This window comes from Sebastes umbrosus, chromosome 6 (assembly GCF_015220745.1).
Source record: "Sebastes umbrosus isolate fSebUmb1 chromosome 6, fSebUmb1.pri, whole genome shotgun sequence".
NCBI classification, from domain to species: domain Eukaryota; kingdom Metazoa; phylum Chordata; class Actinopteri; order Perciformes; family Sebastidae; genus Sebastes; species Sebastes umbrosus.
This window is the reverse complement of record NC_051274.1, coordinates 12,859,461-12,879,995: the sequence shown is the minus strand read 5'-3', so window position 1 is coordinate 12,879,995 and position 20,535 is coordinate 12,859,461. Positions and strand designations below refer to the sequence as shown.

The 20,535-nt window shown below is 39.9% G+C and overlaps 1 protein-coding gene across 1 annotated transcript; it reads left to right on the top strand.

Annotated features, from left to right (window-relative positions):
* Positions 1-3,763: 3,763 nt before the first annotated feature.
* On the top strand, positions 3,764-19,978 carry sypb (synaptophysin b). Its single transcript, XM_037773526.1, has 7 exons — positions 3,764-3,899; positions 5,447-5,512; positions 12,591-12,715; positions 13,685-13,883; positions 13,993-14,184; positions 14,281-14,602; positions 17,902-19,978. Exons 1-6 carry the CDS (start codon positions 3,882-3,884, stop codon positions 14,569-14,571), a joined length of 891 nt encoding a protein of 296 aa, XP_037629454.1. The 5' UTR covers positions 3,764-3,881; the 3' UTR covers positions 14,572-14,602; positions 17,902-19,978.
* The last annotated feature ends 557 nt before the right edge of the window (positions 19,979-20,535 follow it).

Below are 20,535 nucleotides of genomic sequence, written 5' to 3'. Positions count from 1 at the left end.
AAAACAACCAATCAGAGCCGAGCTGGAGCCTGCCCGCTCTGAGTAGCTGTCAATGACTCGCAAACTTCAATCAAACGATCGAACTAGACAGCGCTGATCAAATATTAATCAATATTCTGTGACTGTAATGCCTATTTCTCGCTTTCTAGCTGTAAAATGAGATAGTTTGTGACCCGGCAGCCATGTTGAGATCTGTTGAGGAAATACCAAGCACCGCCCAGCAGCTGAAGTACAGCCAATAGGAACACTCTCTCTCTGAAATGACCTGTGATTGGTCAAAGTCTCCAGTCACGGGCTAGATTTTTTAAAGCCTGAAAACAGAGCCATGAGGAGGTGCAGAAGTCTAGTTTTCTCTCAGAACACTTGAATTACAATACGCTGAAAGTTTATTATGGAATTTTTGCCCAATGATGCCAAAAATACACTGCCATTGTGACAGACAAGAATAATTCATTTTCAGGCTTAATTCATTTATTTCGAGAAAAGCTCATTTCTTTGTTGTCTCAGTTATTACTGTGGAATTTTCAGGACATGTAACTTAACTTTTGAATGTAAATGTGTATCAGCACTGGTCACTGTTGAGACTATGCAGCACATATGCAGCGAAACAGAAAGAGGAATAATGCAGATAGGTGATGCAGATCCTTGTCTGTGTGGGTTGATTGTGCGTTGATCTGTTGGTAATGCCTCAGGGCTCCAGTAGGGGGGTCTCTCACTATTTCCCCTCTTTAAGGGCACAACACCATACCTTCAGTTTCTATTATAGAAAGTTGGCTACATCAATCCAGAATATTCTTGTATACTTGTATACTTTTCTCTTTTTCAAGTCCACAGAAATCACACTTGTAATCAATATCCAGCATGAATCTTTGTAACACAAGTTTTAGGTAAATTCTATGCAATATCTTGAAAGACACTTCTATAAGTTTGTTATTTGGAAAATAAAGGGATAAATGAAAACAAAAAAAAAAATAAATTAAAAAAAAAAAATAAAATGCCAGGGGTTAATATAAATAAAATAATATTAACTTAAGTAAAACATTAAAATGGGAGCACAAACGTATCGTTTAACTCGCCTTTTTGTTTTTTGCAGAAGATATAGTCTTAATACGCTGCTCAAAGAAATGAAGGGAACACTTAATCATCACAGTATAACACCAAGTCAGTCAAACTTCAGGGATATCAATGTGTCTATTTAGGAAGCACAAGTGATTGTGAATCACTTTAACCTGTTTTGGTGCAAATGAAAGTGACAACAGGTGCAATGGAGAGGCAACAGCAAGACAACCCCCAAAAAGGGAACGGTTTTGCATGTGGTGGCCACAGACAATTGCTCTCTCCACATCCTTCCTGACTGATTCTTCTGTAGTTTTGTGTTCTGCTAGTGTCCTTGTCACTACTTGTAGCACAAGGCGGTACCTGCAGCCCAATCAGGTTGCACAGGTAGTCCAGCTCCTCCAGGATGGCACATCCATACGTTGTCGCAAGAAGGTTTTCTGTGTCTCCCAGCACAGTCTCAAGAGCATGAGGAGATACCAGGAGACCGGCCGTTACACAAGGAGGGCTGGACGGGGCCGTAGAAGGGCATCAACCCAGCAGCATGACCGGTATCTGCTCCTTTGTGCAAGGAAGAACAGGAGGAGCACTGCCAGAGCCCTACAAAATGACCTCCAGCAGGCTACCGGTGTGCATGTTTCTGACCAAACTGTCAGAAACAGACTCTGTGAGGGTGGCATGAGGACACCGACGTCCTCTAGTGGGACCTGTGCTCACAGCCCAGCACCGTACAGCTCCATCGGCATTCACCAGAGAACTCCAGAATTGGCAGGTCCGTCATTGGCGCCACGTTCTCTTCACAGATGACAGCAGGTTCATACTGAGCGCATGTGACCGGCGTGAAAGAGTCTGGAGACGCCGTGGTGAACGTTATACTGCCTCTAACATCATCCAGCATGACCGGTTTGGCGGTGGGTCAGTGATGGTCTTGGGAGGCATTTCCTTGGAGGGTTGCACAGACCTCCATGTCATAGCCAACGGTACCCTGACTGCTGTTAGGTACTGGGATGAACTCCTCAGAGCGATTGTCAGACCTTACGCTGGTGCAGTGGCAGGACAATCCCCGGCCTCATGTGGCTAGAGGCAGTTCCTGGATGACGAAGGCATTGATGCCATTGACTGGCCCTCACGTTCCCCTGACCTAAATCCAATTGAACACCTATGGGACGTTATGTATCGGTGCATCCGACGCCACCAAGTACCGCCACAGACTGTCCAGTAGCTCACCGAATCCCTGATCCAGGTCTGGGAGGAGATCCCCCAGGACACCATCCGCCGACTCATCAGGAGCAGGCCCAGATGTTGTCGGGAGTGCAGACAGGCACGCGGGGGGCCGTACACACTACTGAGTCACATTACAAGTTGCCGTGATGAAATTCACTTAAGTTGGATCAGCCTGTGATTTCAATTTCTTTACTTTGATCTTCGGTGTGATTTTGAATCCAGCCCTCAATGGGTTGATGATTTTGGTTTCCATTGACCGTTGTTACGTCATTTTGTTCTCAACAAATTATACAATGTACATCAGTAAAGATCTTCAACTTGAATAATTTGTTCATCAAGATCTGATTTGTGATTTAAGTGTTCCCTTAATTGTTTTGAGCAGTTTATAGTCCCATTTCTTCCTTAAAAACATTACAATGAGGTTTAACTTGCAAATTTGCATTTATGAATGTAAAAACTTTGTGACATTAATAATGAGATTGATTTGAAAATATTCTCTCTAATATACCGTGTTGAACTTTAAAAAGCAAAAAAAATACATTTTCCAGTAGAAGTTCAAAATCACAGATAATATTTTCCAAGATAAACCTACAAATTATCTTGCCACATTTTAGCTCGGCTCGTCTTTTTTATTTTTATTTCAAAATGACAGTATATATAGTAACAGCAGAAAACATTAAAAACATTTACATACAGAAGAAGCATAGCGAAAACATAAACAAAGAGCTGTGCCAAACATAAAAGTACAACAGAAATGAAACAAAACCAACATAAAATTAAAAAACAAAAGACCACGCGAGAGTATGACAATAATTTCACTTAAAACCATTAAAGATATTGCATACATTCATTGTTTTCATTACTTTTTTGTTTTGTGAGGAAGAAATTGTTGACAGATATAGATCCATTTCTTTCATAAATACAAAGAAATTAGGCTCTTTTTTTGGTAAATTTGCACTTGTGAATGTGGAACTTTGCGAGAATTAAAATAAATAAATTAATAAGAAAAAATGCATTACTGTCTTTGTCACTGTAATCAGCTCGGCTCGTCTTCACTGCACGTCCAATTTATTATTTATTTTTTTTATATTTGGCTGCTATGATTACAGTGACAAAGACACAGTGTAAATTTACCAAAAAAAAAAGCCTAATTTCTTTGTATTTATGAAAGAAATGGAATTATATCTGTCAACAATTTCTTCCTCACAAAACAAAAAAGCAATGAAAACAATGAATGTATGCAATATCTTTAAAGTTTTTAAATGAAATTATTGTCATACTCTTGCGTGGTCTTTTTTATTATTATCTATTTATTTTTATTGTGTGTGGTTTTTTTTAATTTTATGTTGGTTTTGTTTTATTTCTGTTGTCCTTCTAATGTTTTCTGCTGTTACTATGTATACTGTAATTTTGAAATAATAAAAAAAAAAAAACGTCCATGGATTTTTATCTGACGTCACGACGCTTCGCACGTCCTCGCCCAGTTCGTGACGCAGTCCGGCTCTTCCCTCCTGGGCGTCTTCCTCCCCTGGGCTGTTCCGGATGAGACGCCTCCCTCCCTCCGCCCCTCTGATCCTCTTATCAGCGAGTAAGCGGCCAAGATGGATGTTGTAAACCAGGTAAGGCTTTCGGGAGGGGAAAAATCATATATATTCACTATTGTTTTATTCTGCTACGTGGTGTTCATTTAATTTGCTTCATTTTTTATTTGTCGTGCGCTCAAATTAATATATTTATTTGTCACATATGCGCCGATTTTAACGCCGCGCTTTCTGTTACCTAGGAGTCGATATGTGATTTATGCATTTAGCAAAAAAAAAATAAAAATGCATCAATGTAACATTAAAGGCACGACGATGTAATTGGACTATTTTGTCCAGATACTGATGCTGCAGTCAGTGTGATGGAGATGAAGCGGCCTTAGAATAAAAACTGTGTAGGATGTGCAGAGATTTGTGCAGCAATGACATTTAGCATAGAGAGGAGAGGATGTAGCCTCCATCATCTCCGGGGATTCACACTAATTGATTTAGACCTGCTCACGTCTCAATTAGTCTGCTGTTGCTAAGATAACAAAACATGATTAATTTGCGAGGCCCTCCTCGGTGAGATAGCCGCAGTAGGCCTCGACACCGAGGAGGAGGAGGAGGAGGAGGAGGAAGAGGCGCTCCTGCATCTCCATGGCCGCTCATCTCTCTCAGAGCTGTGTTGGTTTGTGACACAAAGAGGCTTCCCTGAGAAGACGAGCGCACAAACCAGCCTGCTCTCAACATGCATTATGTCAGTAAATGCGTCATCTGTTTAATATGGATGTGCAAAAGAAACAATGAGGATTGTGGTTGCAGCCAGAAAGAGAAAAACACATCACTGCTGCTTATTTCCAGTGCGGCCATTTATTGATGCACACAGGGACACACCGCCTTCTTCTTCTTTGCGGTGTCGCATTCATTCACCTGCGCGCAAAAAAACGCTTCCTTCCTCACGTTTTTTTTCGTCAATTTACACAGATTTCGCGAGATTTGCTCCTCACAAATGAATACATGCAAAAAAAAAAAAAAAAAAGGAGTGCTGCAGGTGAAGTGTGCAGCCAGAGAGAGAGAGAGCAGAGAAAACAGTCGGTTAATCAGCTTTAGTGTAATTGTAATGCTGTGCAGGAGCTCCCTCTCACACACACACACACACACACACACATATAAACACACACACCATAGGGTTTGAAGTCAATATTAAAATGACTGTAAAAAAAGAAGGGAAAAAGTCAAGAGTGCTCGGAAGTTCTAAAGATATAAAAAGTCTTTATTCAATTGGCTATTTCATGATGAAATGCTAAAAGCAATGCTGGTACATGTAAGACTGGGTAACAATTAATATGACTGTATTGTAACTGTACAGCATCTCATGGGCTGTGACAGTTGAGACACTTTATATTCGCTGGCAGATATTATTTGCTATATAACAAACACCTGCAGGTGCCAGCAGTAGACCACCAGTGTGCAGCTATGTGAGACTGAGGTAATTAGGTTCATGTTTTTTTATAATCATCATATCATCATCATCATCATCATCATGCCTGGTTTACTGAGAGTGGCTGAATCCACAAAGGGAGAGCAAGTAAATGTAAAAAGAAATCTCTGCTAATTGATGATTTCTTTTGTTTTTTTCGCAGTTGGTGGCCCAAGGGCAGTTCACGGTACTCAAACAACCGTTGGGATTTATCAAAATTCTACAGTGGGTAAGTCTGTTTCACATATTTATTGGCAACAAATACATGAATATTTTCCATTTTAATAAAAAAAAGAAATCACAAAATAGTATATTATTATGGATAAACTTGAGCTTGTATCATTTGCAATAAATAACATTGTCATGCCGCTAACTGACAGATTTGTGACCTTCTGTCACACAGAGGTCACAAAGCTGCATGGGGCTTAATAATGGATGTGACTCTACACTCTTAGAAAGAAAAAAAAGAAATATTCACAGTTGAACCCTCTCTCACTATGGTTTAACATTTGTATTATTTTCTCTAGAAACATTACAGGAACTCCATCTGTAGTAACGTAGAGTAATGACTCTCTTGAATGTATTGAAATAATGAGCTTAATACTGAGGTGTATCCTGATAATGTGATACTGCCCCAGCAGGCCTGAGCAGGAGACACCAGCAGGATGTGTTACGTCACTGTTGTAGTAACACAATGTCAGTCCACCGAGGAATATAATGACAATTTGTCAAATCCTTCTCGGAGGACGTGACCTCTGCATGCTAGAGCGGTTCATTACATCTATATGTGTTCAGTCTCCTCCACCAGATGATGGAGCCACACAACTATTCATGTAGTAGTTTCTCTAAGAAGAGAGCAGCATAGGTTTACTGTATTACGTAATGTAGCTCAAGGATTGTAAAATCTATTTTCTGCTTTTTTTGTGGTTTATTTTTGAGGAAATATCATTGAGTTAGTTAGTTAAGACATTGTACCCTGTCTATAATCAGACAGATAATTTAAAATTGTAGGTTTTCACTAATAAATTAATTTAGGGTCAAAACAATAAGGTGATTAATCGATTACCAACTATTTTACTAATCGATTCAACGTTATTTTTCATGCAAAAATGCCAAACTCTCAACTGGGTCCAGCCTCTCCAATGTTGGGGATTTACTGCTTTTATTTGCCTTTATACGATCATAAGCTGATTATATTTGGTGTTTTGGTTCTGTTAATGCCATCAACTTGGGCTTTACTAAATCGCCTACGGTTCTCTGTCATATCGTACCCCAAAGAACCCATCGATTTAACGAGAAAATAATCAGCAGATTAATAATGAAAATTATTAGTTCCGGTCATGTTGATCTATCCAAGAGCAGTTAGAGACATTTTTAGAAGATTAGACATGAAGGATGTTGTCCCACAGTCACAGATCTCCTCATATAATAGAGCAGGCTCATCCTGAAGAGGCTCCAGGGTTAACAGTGGTGCCTCTCTATTGCAGTTTTCTTTTTTTCTCTCTCTACAGCTGGGGCACCACAGTGGTGGGAATAGTGGTGCTAATTAACCACACAGGCCCTGCAGCTAAGCGAGGGCCTCTAAAATGTGTCTTTTCTTATGTTATGTTATGCTATGTTAAACCTTGAACTGGTTCTGACTGGTTGTTGTTTGTGGTTCTGGTTACGGTGAGCCAGTTTGCATCATTAACATAAAGAAGTGAGTAAAATCATTTCGCGAGGTACAACTTTTTTGATAATAAATGCATCATTATAGTGATTTCTTTCAAGCAAAAATACTCAAATGTTTCTTGTTGTGGCTCCTCAAAAGTGAGGATCGGATGCCTTTTGTTGTCATATATGATAGTGAACAGAATATCTTTTGGTTTTTGACTGATGCTCTAGCAAAACAAGCTCTCTGAGGAGGTCACCTTGGGCTTTTGTTTCAGTATTTTCTGACATTTTATAGACAAAACCATGAATCGATTAATCAAGAAAATAATTGGCAGATTAGATAAACGTTACTTGCAGCCTTAATCATTTTAATTAGCTCTATGTTCATCATTAAATATGTGCATGCAATGTAATTATGAATAAATTTTTAGGAGGGTAGATGACAAGGAAATTGAGGAGAGGATGCCCTTCCTGCACACGGGTCCCATAATTCTTAGCTACACCCCTGAACCTCAGTACGAGACCATACTTAACACAACCCAGATGAAAACGTGCGTGCCAAGGCAGCGGCTCTGACAGAGTCCCACGCTGTAATGGGCTCTGCAGATATGCCAGAGAGCAGTCAGAGGCATGAGTGTATACTGCATGACTCTGTAGTCCTTCCCTGGAGCTGTGTGAGTGTGCCAGCACCTCATCACTGCCTCCCTGGGTCACAGCAAAGCCAACCACCAATCAGGAGGCGCGCTCAGGAGGCCAGGGCCCGTGAATCATCTGTCAGAGAGAGAGAGGGGCCTGCGTGCCTCATCGTCAGACTATAGGAGGAGCTGCTGGAGCTGCTGCTCTTTCTGGATTAATATGGGCATACACAAGCAGCAACACAGTGTTTTTTAAGGAGGGGAGAGAGGAGCCTCTTCCTCTTTCTGTGGAAACAGGCAGCAATGAGAAAGATGCTTCTGTGTAGTACAATCAAACCTTTTAAATGGAAATGGATTGATGATGTTGTCTACATTTGATGATGAAAATGTGTGAGATTTAACCAGCGTTCAGTACGTGTGACTCATGTAGCCTTGCCCACCTCCCCACCCCACCCTACCCTGCCCCACCCCCACCCTCTCTCTCTCTGGAGAATAGTGCTGACAATGCCGAGATTTGACGGATGTTGGAAGACATTGAGTTCCCAAATAAAGCTGATGTCGAGCCACGGAGTAGTCAAACAGCCTCCTCCTGCCTCCACCGCTACAGGACGCGCGCTGCTATATGTGCATACAAATTTCCCTTTCTGACTCATAAAAAAGGCTGTTTGCGAGAACATGGAGCGAGAGCCTGATTCACTTTGCTGTGGTCCCTAATGTGTAATAAAGGCGGTTGATTTTGTTGTAGCTGAGGGGCTCTTTGCTGTTCAGATGCTTGTGGTGCCTCTCTGTGGTTATTACTCCAGGGCCTCTGGTGAAGGCTCTCACAGCTTGTGTTTATTTCTGTGCTTTTGGCTATGTGTCGGCATGTAAGGCGCTGCTAACCCTCCTGCAAGGGAGGGCTTCAACGTTTTAGTTGAACCGGGAAGGCATTTCATATTTTTGGCATAAAATGGTCAAATTTGAAAGTATTGAATGTCATCACAGAATATTGACCAGAGCAAGACAAATTGGCCGACATAGCTTATTGCAGATATATCGGTATTTGCATATATGTTGGCCGATAACTTCAAAGAAATTGCAGTACAGAAATACCAAAGACTATAATTATTATGAGCAGAACAATATCTAAAAAAAGTCTTTCAAGATAGATAGATAGATAAATAGATAGATAGATAGATAGATAGATAGATAGATAGATAGATAGATAGATAGATAGATAGATAGATAGATAGGTAGACTTTATTGATCTCCAAAGGCAAATTGAGGTGTTACAGCAGTAATTAACATCACATAAAACGTGCAATCACTCTCACAAAAGACATGAGGTAGGTACGAAAAGCACTATTTGCTGCAAATCTCTAGATAAATGTACATACCAACTACTTAACTCTAGATAGAAGAAATAAAAAAATACAATAAAATAGAGTTAAAGATACTGTATATCTGTGCTGGGCAACAATATCTCTATACAATATAACAATATCTCATAATATTATGTTAAAAAAAGAATATCGCATAATGTATCTTTAATGGATTTTTGTACCTTTTCAGATATCAGTATCACTATCTGCTTCAAAAATCAAGAATCGGTCGGGCTATACAGTTGGTACTGTTATTGATCTGTGGATCAGTTGTACAGAGACAGACAGACGGTGTGAGAAAAGCTGTAGCAGACAGATCGTTTGTGTCTGAGCGTGTGAGATTGTGTATCTTCTCAGCACAGAAGAACTGACAAGCATCCAGCATACCAGGAGGGGTAGAAACCAGCCTCTGCCTCCTCCTCACTGTGTGATGCTGCCAATAGTGTTTCCATGGCACCAAACACTCAGCGAGCCACCATTTCTTTTCTCAGTCTGGCTGGCCCTCTTCTTCTTCTTCTTCCTCCTCCTTCCTCTCATCTATCACCATAAAAGTACAACTCTTAATTGTGGTTCGACGCCTCTTAAAGGGATGAATCTACCATCTATGGTCCAGACTGAAATATCTCTGCTATTATTCGATGGATTGTCCTGAAATTTGTTACACACATTCATGTCTCCCTCAGGATGAATTGTGAGATCTTTGGTGATCCCTAAACTTTTCATCTAGCGCCACCATCAGGTCAAAATTGGTTAAATTGTCCAAATACCTGCAAAACAACTAACAAATTTCCCATCAGTGTTTAGTGCTAATTAGCAAATGTTAGATAAGATAGTAAATATTATAGCTGCTTAACATCAGCATGTTGGCGTAGTCATTGTGAGCGTGTTGGCATTCTGATGTCAGCATTTAGCTCATAGCAGCTCTGTACCAAAGAGTATAGAAGCAAAGAGACGAAACTCCGGTGTTTTGTTTTTTTAAAACAGACGGCATTTGTTTTATAAAACGCTTATTATATTTATAATATTGTTCAACACAGGCCATTTCCATAGAATATGACAGTTTCATAGAAATAATATTGTTTTACTGTTGTATGGCACTTTTTAGGAGGACGTTTTACTGGCGTCCGGTTGTCGCATTCAGTCCAAAATGGCGGAAGTGTTGCTTTGCTGCTGGGTGCTGATGTACCAGTGGAACAAACAATTGACTTTCACGTTTTGGCAATATATTTTTGAGCCTACAGCCCAACAGAGCTGCTAACATGGCTGTATACTCTTAGTCCTCTCTTGTATTATAATTAATGACACTTTCCAGTTTCTACTATGCATTTTAAATGTAATTTACATCAGGCCGTTGTTCTAAAAGGCTATTTTCCACCTGACAAACTATCACAAAAATATATGTACAATTGATATGTTTACCTGCGTGTAAATATGCGGCCCCTTCAATTGATTTCTCGTGTCAGTGCGGTCCAGATCCGTTGATTCATAATCATTGTATCACTGTAGGATGATTCAGTTGAAGCAGTAGTGTGGCTTGTTGCAGAGATTATGTCTTACCTATAGAATCCAGCCCTCGTTAGCGTTTTAACTTTCTCCGAAATATCTCTGAAGAAGCCAGCTGGGCCATAAAATGTTGTTGGTCTCAATTTTGATCCCTCTCATGTAGTCTTAACCTCTAACTGTCTCAGAGAGATAATGAAAGAACTATATGGACACTGGCAGCTCTAAAAGCTTTGATTAGTCTTAAAATAGAAAAAACAGCTGCTCTCATGCCATAAGGCAGTTATACTAAACACAATAAGATGGATGACGTATGATGATATTTTAGGATAAAATGCACACTGTGTGAACGATTGTGCCGACACTGCAGTTGTGATATGCTGCAGCATTACACCCCATTATTCAGTTCTGGGTTTTATAGTTAAAGTGCTACTTAAAACTCAATTTTGCAGGTCTTTTCAACAGACTGTCCTGAACGTGACATCGAGATTGATACATGAATGGACACCAGAATTAGTCAGTGTTCATGGTGTATTAGACCGTCATTTCCTGATTCAGGCCAAGGGACCTATAAAAGAATGCAGGGTCATTACGTCACTGATTGGTGCCAAGCATAGACTGTATATATAGATGGACGACGTGTCTCCACTTCCTCCAACTGTACAAAAGTGAAGCCAAAATATCCCGGATACAGGGCTGCCATCTTGAGATTCTGACGTCATTTGGAGCCAGAGTCTGCGCAGTAGTGATCGACGGGGCTGGAAGTCGCGCTAATTGCTAAATTGTGTATGTCTCTCTAGATCTGGACCTTTATACTGGTCCATGTAAAATTAGACTGGTGTCACGATGACATACTGGCCGTTTCTACTTTTATATATTTCCTTTTTCAGGCATGCAGGCATAAAACGATTCGCAAGATCAGTGTCCATAGCTCCAAGTAAGATTGTCATAGAAATTTCCACTCAGAAGCTCGACTCCAGATGGCACGATCATTTTTTTTCTTTTCCTGGCCTTTATAATAAACTGTGTTGTTTATCAGCAGCCTCCTCTCCCTCCTCTCACACACTAACGCTGACATTTCCATCACATCTACAGCCATTTGCATCGCTTATTAAAACCTGTTAATTAGCCTTCTTCCAACACCAGGGAGGGTAGGTGTTTGAGATCTCGGCAGAGAACACTAGAACATAAAGAGAATAAAAAACCCTGCAGGGACAGAGGAGGATGAGTAAAGCGATCACAATGAGGCTCGCTTTAGGCGGCCGGTGTGTAAATCCAACAAACGAGCCTTCGACTCACACGAGCTAAAGGATTACTGTAAATAGTTTAGTGTGTTGAAGCCTGCAGCAGGTAGACCGTACTACTAGACGTGCCTTTGTGTGTGTGTGCTGTGCATATGAGCTCACGTGTCGGGGTGTGGCTTTGTGTGTGTTGTGACTGGCTTTACAGTAGCTTGTTGTTGAGTACTTAGCGACAGATGGTAGAGCACCTCAGTCAGATTAATAGCTGGATTTTCCACCCAATCGGATCTGGCCCGCAGTGTAGGGAGGGCGTGGTAAAAATAGTCTGACTTGTCTAATCTGCTGCGTGTGTGTGAGAGTTCATCTCCACGCATGTCTGTTCATGCCGTCTATGTCGGTGGGAGCTGAAGAACAAGACTGAGGTGTGTGCATCTGATGTAACAGACTCCGAACGAATGCACAATCACTGTTGTACCACAAAATACAAAAAAAATCAAATGAAATACTATTAGACATCTACAGAAAACCAATTGTAATGGTAGCCATGGCAACAGGAGCAGCCCTCGCTGTGTAAGCTGGTGATAACGCTGCATTGATTTGCACTCGGTGTGCATTTTTCAGCAGCTCGCTATGATTGGAGGAGGAGCGTCAGTCTGGTAGAGACATTGCAGGCGGCGAAAGCAGCAGTCTGCAGCTTTCAGTGTAAATGGAGCCGTCACCTGTTCTGTCACTGGAGCTCTTTGTTTACATGGTTGCATTATACAAACTAAACTGTTGAATAAAGTGTGTGATCAGGAAAAGTGTGATTTAAAATAATCACTTTGTATATTCTGTGTTTTTTCACAGTTTTGTCTGTGAGATGTCAAAGGTCTTGTCAAATTCTCACCATGTCTTTTCCTCCCTTTTCTTTCCCGCAGATCTTTGCAATCTTCGCCTTCTCGACATGTGGCAGTTACTCTGGCATGTTCAAGATGAGCGTGGAGTGTAAAAACCGGTCGGAGAGTGAGCTAGGCATAGAAGTAAAATTTGAATATCCGTTCAGGTACGTCTCATCTGTCATCTGTCAAAAAAAATCCTTCCAATTGTAGGCTCCATACAAACTGTAAATATACATAAAGCACAGATGTCAACATTAATTACTCAGGAGCAAGATCATGTAGTTGATGATGGTGTTGCCAATTAGTATGTTATAGCAAGATCTAATTTTAAGTTTAGCTTTTTAAGATTTGATTCATTCCACAAACCCCCTACAATTTTAGAACATTAGGATGAAAGTGATCCGGGCAGCTTGTGCTAAGTGCCATTTGTTATAAATTATATAGGCCTGTATTCCTAATTTATACCATAGCTTAGCTTAGTTAGTCCAGAACAAGTGCCTTTGGTTAAAGAAAGTTTCAAGTTCTTTATTATCATATGCACAACAATTACAAAGAAGCAGTCGTTGGCAATGAGAATCTTGGATCTCCCTTTAACAAATATCATTAAATATGTATTAAAAAAAAGAAGAAAAGGAAAATAACGGAAGTCAGAGCATAATGACAATCTAAGACATGTTAAAATATACTGTAGGGCTAAAATATAAACATGAATGAAATATAAAATAAAGTAATATAACTCTGTGGTAGACAGTATTGCAAATGAATAAATTGAATGTAAACAGGAATGTATATGCACAATAAATAAGTAATAAATATAAATATACATAATAGTTCAACATTTTCTGACATACATTTCACATTCGCACACATTCCCTTTCTTGCCGAGATTCATATCTAATTGACAGACATCTAACTCCTGGCATGAAAGCAAAGTTTGTTTTCCCACAACTTCGAACTCCTCCTTTAAAATGCTGTCTTCATCAGTATTTTGTTATGTATTGCATTAACCATTGTTACACAAACTTCTATAATCTCAGACACTGATGAGAACTGTATCACCAAACCTTTTCTGTTTCTTAGCTCTTCTTTGTACTTTCTCATTTCCCTCTTTGTCTTTGTGCTGCCGCTCTCAGGCTCCATCAGGTTTACTTTGATGCTCCCACCTGTAAGGGAGGGAAACCCGAGCCTCTGTTCCTGGTCGGGGACTACTCCTCCTCAGCTGAGTTCTTCGTCACCATCGGTGTCTTCGCCTTCCTCTACACTATGGCAGCCCTCTCTGTATACTGTTTCATACTGGAGAAGTACCGTGAAAACTGCAAGGGAGCCCAGATTGTGAGTTCATTTATACATATGATACGAGTCCTACAACTGGTGTTACAATTAATATCTAGTTTGTTGCTGTCAGCAGTAAAAGTGATCATGTTGTCTTGCTGATCCACAGGACTTTGTTGTGTCGGCGGTATTTGCCTTCATGTGGCTGGTGTCCTCATGTGCTTGGGCTAAAGGCCTGTCGGATGTGAAAACAGCCACCGATCCGGAGAGGGTCATCACTTTCATCACGGCCTGTGAAGAACCAGAGAATCGCTGCCGTGAAATCTACGAACCCAAGGTCTCCGGCCTCAACACCTCTGTGGTAGGTCCCTGATGCTTCACACTGAACCAAACTATATAAAGAATTGACATGAGAACAGAAACAATAAATATCTAAACTCATATCTCTGCTCCACAGGCTTTTGGCTTCATCAACCTGATCCTGTGGATAGGAAACCTGTGGTTTGTGTTCAAGGAGACCGGCTGGATGGCCGCCTTCTCTGGAACTTACGTCCCATCACAGGAAAAGCAGCCCGCCCCCGATTCCTTCGCCCAGGGAGGCTACGCTCAGCAGGACCCGTACGCCGGCTCCCAGGGAGGGTACCAGCCCGAGTACGGCCAGCAGGGAGGCGGTTACAATGAGGAGGGAGGATACAGCCAGGGCTATGAGCAGCAGCAGCAGCCCACCTCTTACGCTAATCAAATGTGAGCCTGTCCAGCCAAACCACAGCTGCAGGATGGTGAGTATAAACATATGTAGAACATCTGGACTGGTTAGAATAGGTTTAAATAGATCACAATACTGTACATCTTTGAGGTAGTGATCTAAACTAATCTGTAATGTTAAGCACAATTAAAGGGTTAATTGTGTAATGGTGTAATTGTGTAAAGGTTAATATCTGCTGGATATTAACATTAATGTCAATATTTTAGTCCAGTAGGCGGCTTTTGCTTGCTATTTCATAGGTACACGATCAGAAGGTAATGTTCTGAGTTCTACTTCTATGCAGATGACACACAAACATACATTTTCGAAAAATCTGATATGGCTATCTTTCGCCAATCCTCTTCACACTCTTGAATTACATTACGATGCACTGTCCAACTACTGAAGACCTGAAGTTTTTTTTTATTGACAGTCGCTCATAGCAAAGAAAATAACCTTCTTACTGACGATAACTGTGATTTTTACAAAAGGAAAAATGTATATCATGTTAATAATACACATATGATAATATTGTGTAAATAATCCAGCGCCTCTTAAATCCGTCTTTTGTACAGTTATGGTTACAGACTATGTCTCTCCACCCCCCCTGCACTCATATTTTGAGTCTAATTCATTTGCAAAACGCACAACAAATAACGTTAAATATGATAATCGTGTAGTGAAAATCTGATATTGTGACAGCCTTACTATGAATGTATCAGCATAGCTACAATCTCAGCTGCACATTTTCATGTTGTATTGAGAACGCATATTACAACTGAGATTCCAGAAAAACAGCACTAGTTGTTTGTTCGGGTGGCTTAAAAGACGGGTTCACATTTTTTCTCACATGAGGAGATCCCTTTCTAATATGATTCCAATGTAAAAGAAGGGGGACAAAATCTTAAGCAGTCTGAGTTAACCAAATCAAATGGGCATCTTCCAAAGTGACTTTTTGACACAAAATTCTTTCTTTAGTGTTACTATCCTTGAAAACAGTGTCTGAGGAAACACAAGGAGGGACTTTTGTACTAAAAAGGCTGTAACTTTGGAAGATACTTGCTTGATTAGCGTCATCTGACTGTGAAGCGGCTGTAATCAGTATTTCTATAACAACAATGTATCAAATGATAATGTGAAAGTGTTGGTTGGTAGGGATGAACCTACAGAGAGATATCACTGAATCTGAATTAGCGACTATCTGGTGAACATATAGTGGAGCATTCAGCAGCTAAAGAGCCAGATATTTCCCTCAGGAGTTGGTAGCAGAGCTAAAATAAGAGTGAATATTGGATTTACATTCATCAAGTGGACAGAAACACGACTCCAAATAAACAATAATTTTTCTCCCGTGTCTGCTCCATGTGTAAATGAGCAACTCTTTGCTAACATATAAACTTAAAAGGTGATAATGTGTCAGTTATAGATGATTTAAACATTCATTTTTGCACAGAGTGAGGACTGTGGATTTTGTGCCCCATCACTTAGACTGGAATCATGTTAGGAGGCGATCTCTTAATGGCCAATATGGACAGGATGAAAAGTCACAGAGACTAATAACTCTCTAAATGCACATATTGGCATGCAAGTATTGTTTTAATTGTTTATACTTGAAAAAATGTGAATCTACCCTTTAAATACAACCCATATTTATATTTTCCGTGCAAATGACGACTGTCTTCTAACGAAAAATGACAGCAATGGTTGTTCATTGACACAACATGTACCTGTACTACAAGTACCAATGTGAAAGGAGCATAACACTTGTTGCATGATGAGGAGGGTTGGGTAGATGTATATGTTGTGCAAAACTTGCAAAGCTGTCTACTATGGTACAGCCCCCTGTTACAATAGCTCTGAGATCTCGTCCAGCTATATGCTCTATTTGCCCTTAGAGGTCCTCTACTCCCCAGCAACCCTGTAACAATCTTAAAACTATGGGTGAAAGAGCTTTTTGCTGAAGTGCTCTGAGTGCTCTGCGTGATCAGCTAAAACTGCACTCAGTCCTCAAAGATTTAGAAATGTCCATCCAGAGCCTTTAGCCTTTGGCTAGATCTTCTTTTATGACTTCTTACCTGCTGTTTTAGTTGTATTTTAACGGCCCTGAAAACCTTTTCTTCTCAATCAGCCTTTTACTGATGGGATCCTGCATGAACACGAACACAAGCTTGATTATTTCACTTCAGTGATTTCTGTATTTGTGCTTTTCTCTGTGCTCTTCTCATTGGTTTGAAGTGGGAGGTGCTCAATAGGAAAAAAGGGGAGGTCACGCATTTCCGTGCACCAAATGGTGATGACACTTGTTGTTTGCTTATGTTCCCAGCAATAATTAAACCACACCCACGCAGTACTTTTGAGTGTATAATTATAATTTTTTAATAATAAGGGGAAATAAAGGGATTTTCTGAACTCAAACTTTGATTGTTGCTTATTTAGACATGAATATTGTATGTTCTAGAGAAAGAAATAAGATTTGAAATCAATTTTTCAGGGGCTTTAAATGTCAGTTTTGGATTGATTTTTTACATGCATATAGTCCGTATGTACAATTATATTATTAATACATACTATACGTATATATATATATATATATATGTACAGTGCCATTGTCATTTTTAGGCATGATTATGGTTACTTGAAGGAACAGTGTGTAACATTTCGTGGATCTATTAGCAGAAATTAAATATAATATTCATAACTATGTTTTCATTAGTGTATAATCACCTGAAACTAAGAATCGTTGTGTTTTCGTTAGCTTAGAATGAGCCCTTCATATCTACATAGGGATTGGGTCCTCTTGACGGAATCTGCCATGTTTCTACAGTAGCCCAGAATGGACAAACCAAACACTGGCTCTAGAGAAAGCATTTTGCATTTTTACGTTACCTGAAGGCCACCGTAGTTCTCCAACATGCTTGTGAAACTGTGGTAACGTGAGCCGCAGAGTGTAAAACTGCGGAGTGCAAAACTTCCGTTGCTCCTAAAGTAGTGTTATTATGGTAAGGATACCCTCTCTGAGCGAGGCGAACGCCGCTACCACGGTTTTTGCACTCAGCGGCTCACGTTATCACAGTCTTGGAGGGGTCCTCAGTTGGTTGCAATCTGCAACCACATCACTTTATCCCACCAAATACTACACACTGTACCTTTAACATTTACTGAATATCATCACAGAGAAGTTACTTCAAAAGGCATTTCAAAAGTGTCAATATCAGTTTTTAACATCCCATATTTGTTGAGCATTAGCTTTGTTTATATATTCAACATGCAATTCATGTGATCATGCGTTTAATATTTTCCTTCCCTCTGTATCTCTCTCTCTCCTCTACACAGGGTGACCTTGTGATTCTGGAGTGTGGCTCTCGATCACCACCTGCATTTCCACACTCCTCTGTGTGTCTGTTTGTGTATCTGTGAGTTGACAGGCGGAGGGAGGGCGGCATGGAGGGCAGAAACTGGCGGGGCCTGGGGAGGGGGACGCTACCGGGGGGAAATGGGTCTTTGCTGTAATATGATGTTTATTCTCGTGATGTATTTAACTGTAGAAGACAACAGAGGATTGTCTGTTTGGTTATACGAGAAAAACTTGAATACAAATACCAAAACATTCGTTTGACGAACATTTAAGAGAAATCTTGTAATGGAAAAGACTTACATTTATGGGGGAACAAAAAAAAAATTGTAGTAATATTTAACTTGGGAGAATGTATTTGTCTGTGCTGTGTAAATATCAACATGCTGATATATATATATGATTATATGTACACAGTTGAATAATTGTGCACTCCATAAAAGTTGTTATACAACAAATGTTGAGCACAGAGTTATTCAATTGCATTTACGTTGGTTCTGTTTAGGAGCTCACATAGTTTAGCCTTTGCCCTTCAATCCTCTTCAATTATTCATGCCATAATGTTTTCAGTCATTCATCTCAGAATCTATTAACATCTATTTTTTTGTGATTTGATCAGCATCACTGACAGGATTTAAGAAGGCTGCTGAAAATATGATGGCAAATGTTGAAAGTAAAAACAGAGAATTATAGATATAAAAGAGTAATGTATAGTAATAACAGTGAATAGATGATAGTAGTGGGTTTTAAGTGGGTTGTTTCAACTTTATTTATGTTTTTATATATATTTTTCCATCAAATATCACTGTCAAGCGAGGATGAACTCTTGTGATACATTTTAAATCCTGACATATAAGATCAAAAACTTGCATAGGTTAAGAACATTTGTGAGCATGGTAGCATCTCATATATTTGCTGTGCTGTTTCAGAAACCGCTATAGTGCGCTATCAGTATGAAAATTGTGAATCGGGGGGGGGGGGAGGGGGGGCAGTGAACAACAGATTTAGTGTGTGTGTTTGTTTATTCGTTTGGATTCGTGTAATGGCATCAAACTCATTTTGTCGATGAACCCTCGTCCTGTTTTCGATCGCCTGTTATGTGGTCCGGAAAGTTGTAAGACAGAGTCATATAGTTTTTTAACTGGTGTTTCTATCACGCTGTAATCAGTGGCGTACATACTCACGTTAACATTAACCGTAGGCGAATGAGACAAAAGTATATTAAAGTAAACACATATTATTATGAGGCGGTCTTGTCTCCATATATACTTCTCCTGCATCCTCAATCCTTCTTTATCTCTCCTCTTTCTGAAGGTGAATTTACTGCATGCGTCCTTATATCCTAAAGCATCCCTGAACATATTTGAGAGGCTTAAAGCTGCAGGAAAGTTAGACTACACAGTAACACCGTGCGATCCATCATAGTGGTTACCGCACAGCACATAACAGCAGCTCTGCTATATTCTACTCAAAGCACAAAGTAAGTGCTGCAATAATGACTTCTTTCCAGATATAAATACCTGTCCTACTGCCAATCCTCTGTTTGGATATACAAGATCGTGTTTGCCAAAATGGTAAGAGATGTGTCTTGATTGGTAGTTTTGCTTCCACAGTCCTCATCAGGATGACTTGTTGTCCATCTCCAGTAGATATCGATCCATTGCACAGCCTTGGATTCACTCTTTTTTGGTTGTTTTTTTTAATCCGGGTTGATTCAGGCGGTGTAGAAGCACCTCTCTCCTCCTCTAGTCCCCCCCCCCCCCCTACACCTCTGTTTTTTTTCTCTCTCTGTCTTTCTCTCTCTTTCACTGTAGCTCTTATAAATATGCTGAAATGAAATATACTCTGTTGTTAGTGGTGAATGATGTCTTGTGATACTCTCTACGCCTTTGGATAGTGCTGTGTTTATTGTGTATGATGTATTCATATTAGTATTTATGATAATGATAAGTCAGAGAACAAAAAAATATCCAAGACTCTCCAGAATTCTGCTGTATTCTTATTATATGGGATCCATGTGAAACAAAAATGAAATAAACTTGAAATTATTCTGTTGAAGGTTAGAACGTGTATTTCTGTTCATAGGCTGGTTGTCTGTTCGTTTACTTGGTCGAGCTGGGTTTACTAAAAGCATATTATTAATCAGTTTTATGAATAAGTTAAGCAGGAAATTACCTAAAAAATAAGAACCACTATTTTACAATAAACTGAAATAAAACCTTTGAACAAGCTCGGTCTATTAAGTGGCAGTAGCCAATAGTTTCATAGAAAAATGCAAATAGATATTTCTATAGCTGACCTATATTTCTGACTACAGCAGGTGTTTTAACACCATTTCAGGCAGGCTGTGGGCCAGTATGCAGGTTAGTTTGACACAGTCTGTGGTTTTGGTGAGGACTCTACATGGCGCTTCCTGGTGGCCGGGGAGGGTATCAACTGAAATGTTTTCCTCAGTCACCTCCACTCTTTTAGCTAAATGTGAGAATTTATTTCATAATTTTAAAGACTTGTCCATATAAATAATGCAAAGAGGAACACGATTTAAGAGATAGCCAGAGCATATTATTATTGCAACATGCATTGTAGACACAATAGTGGTCCAAAATTCATAATAA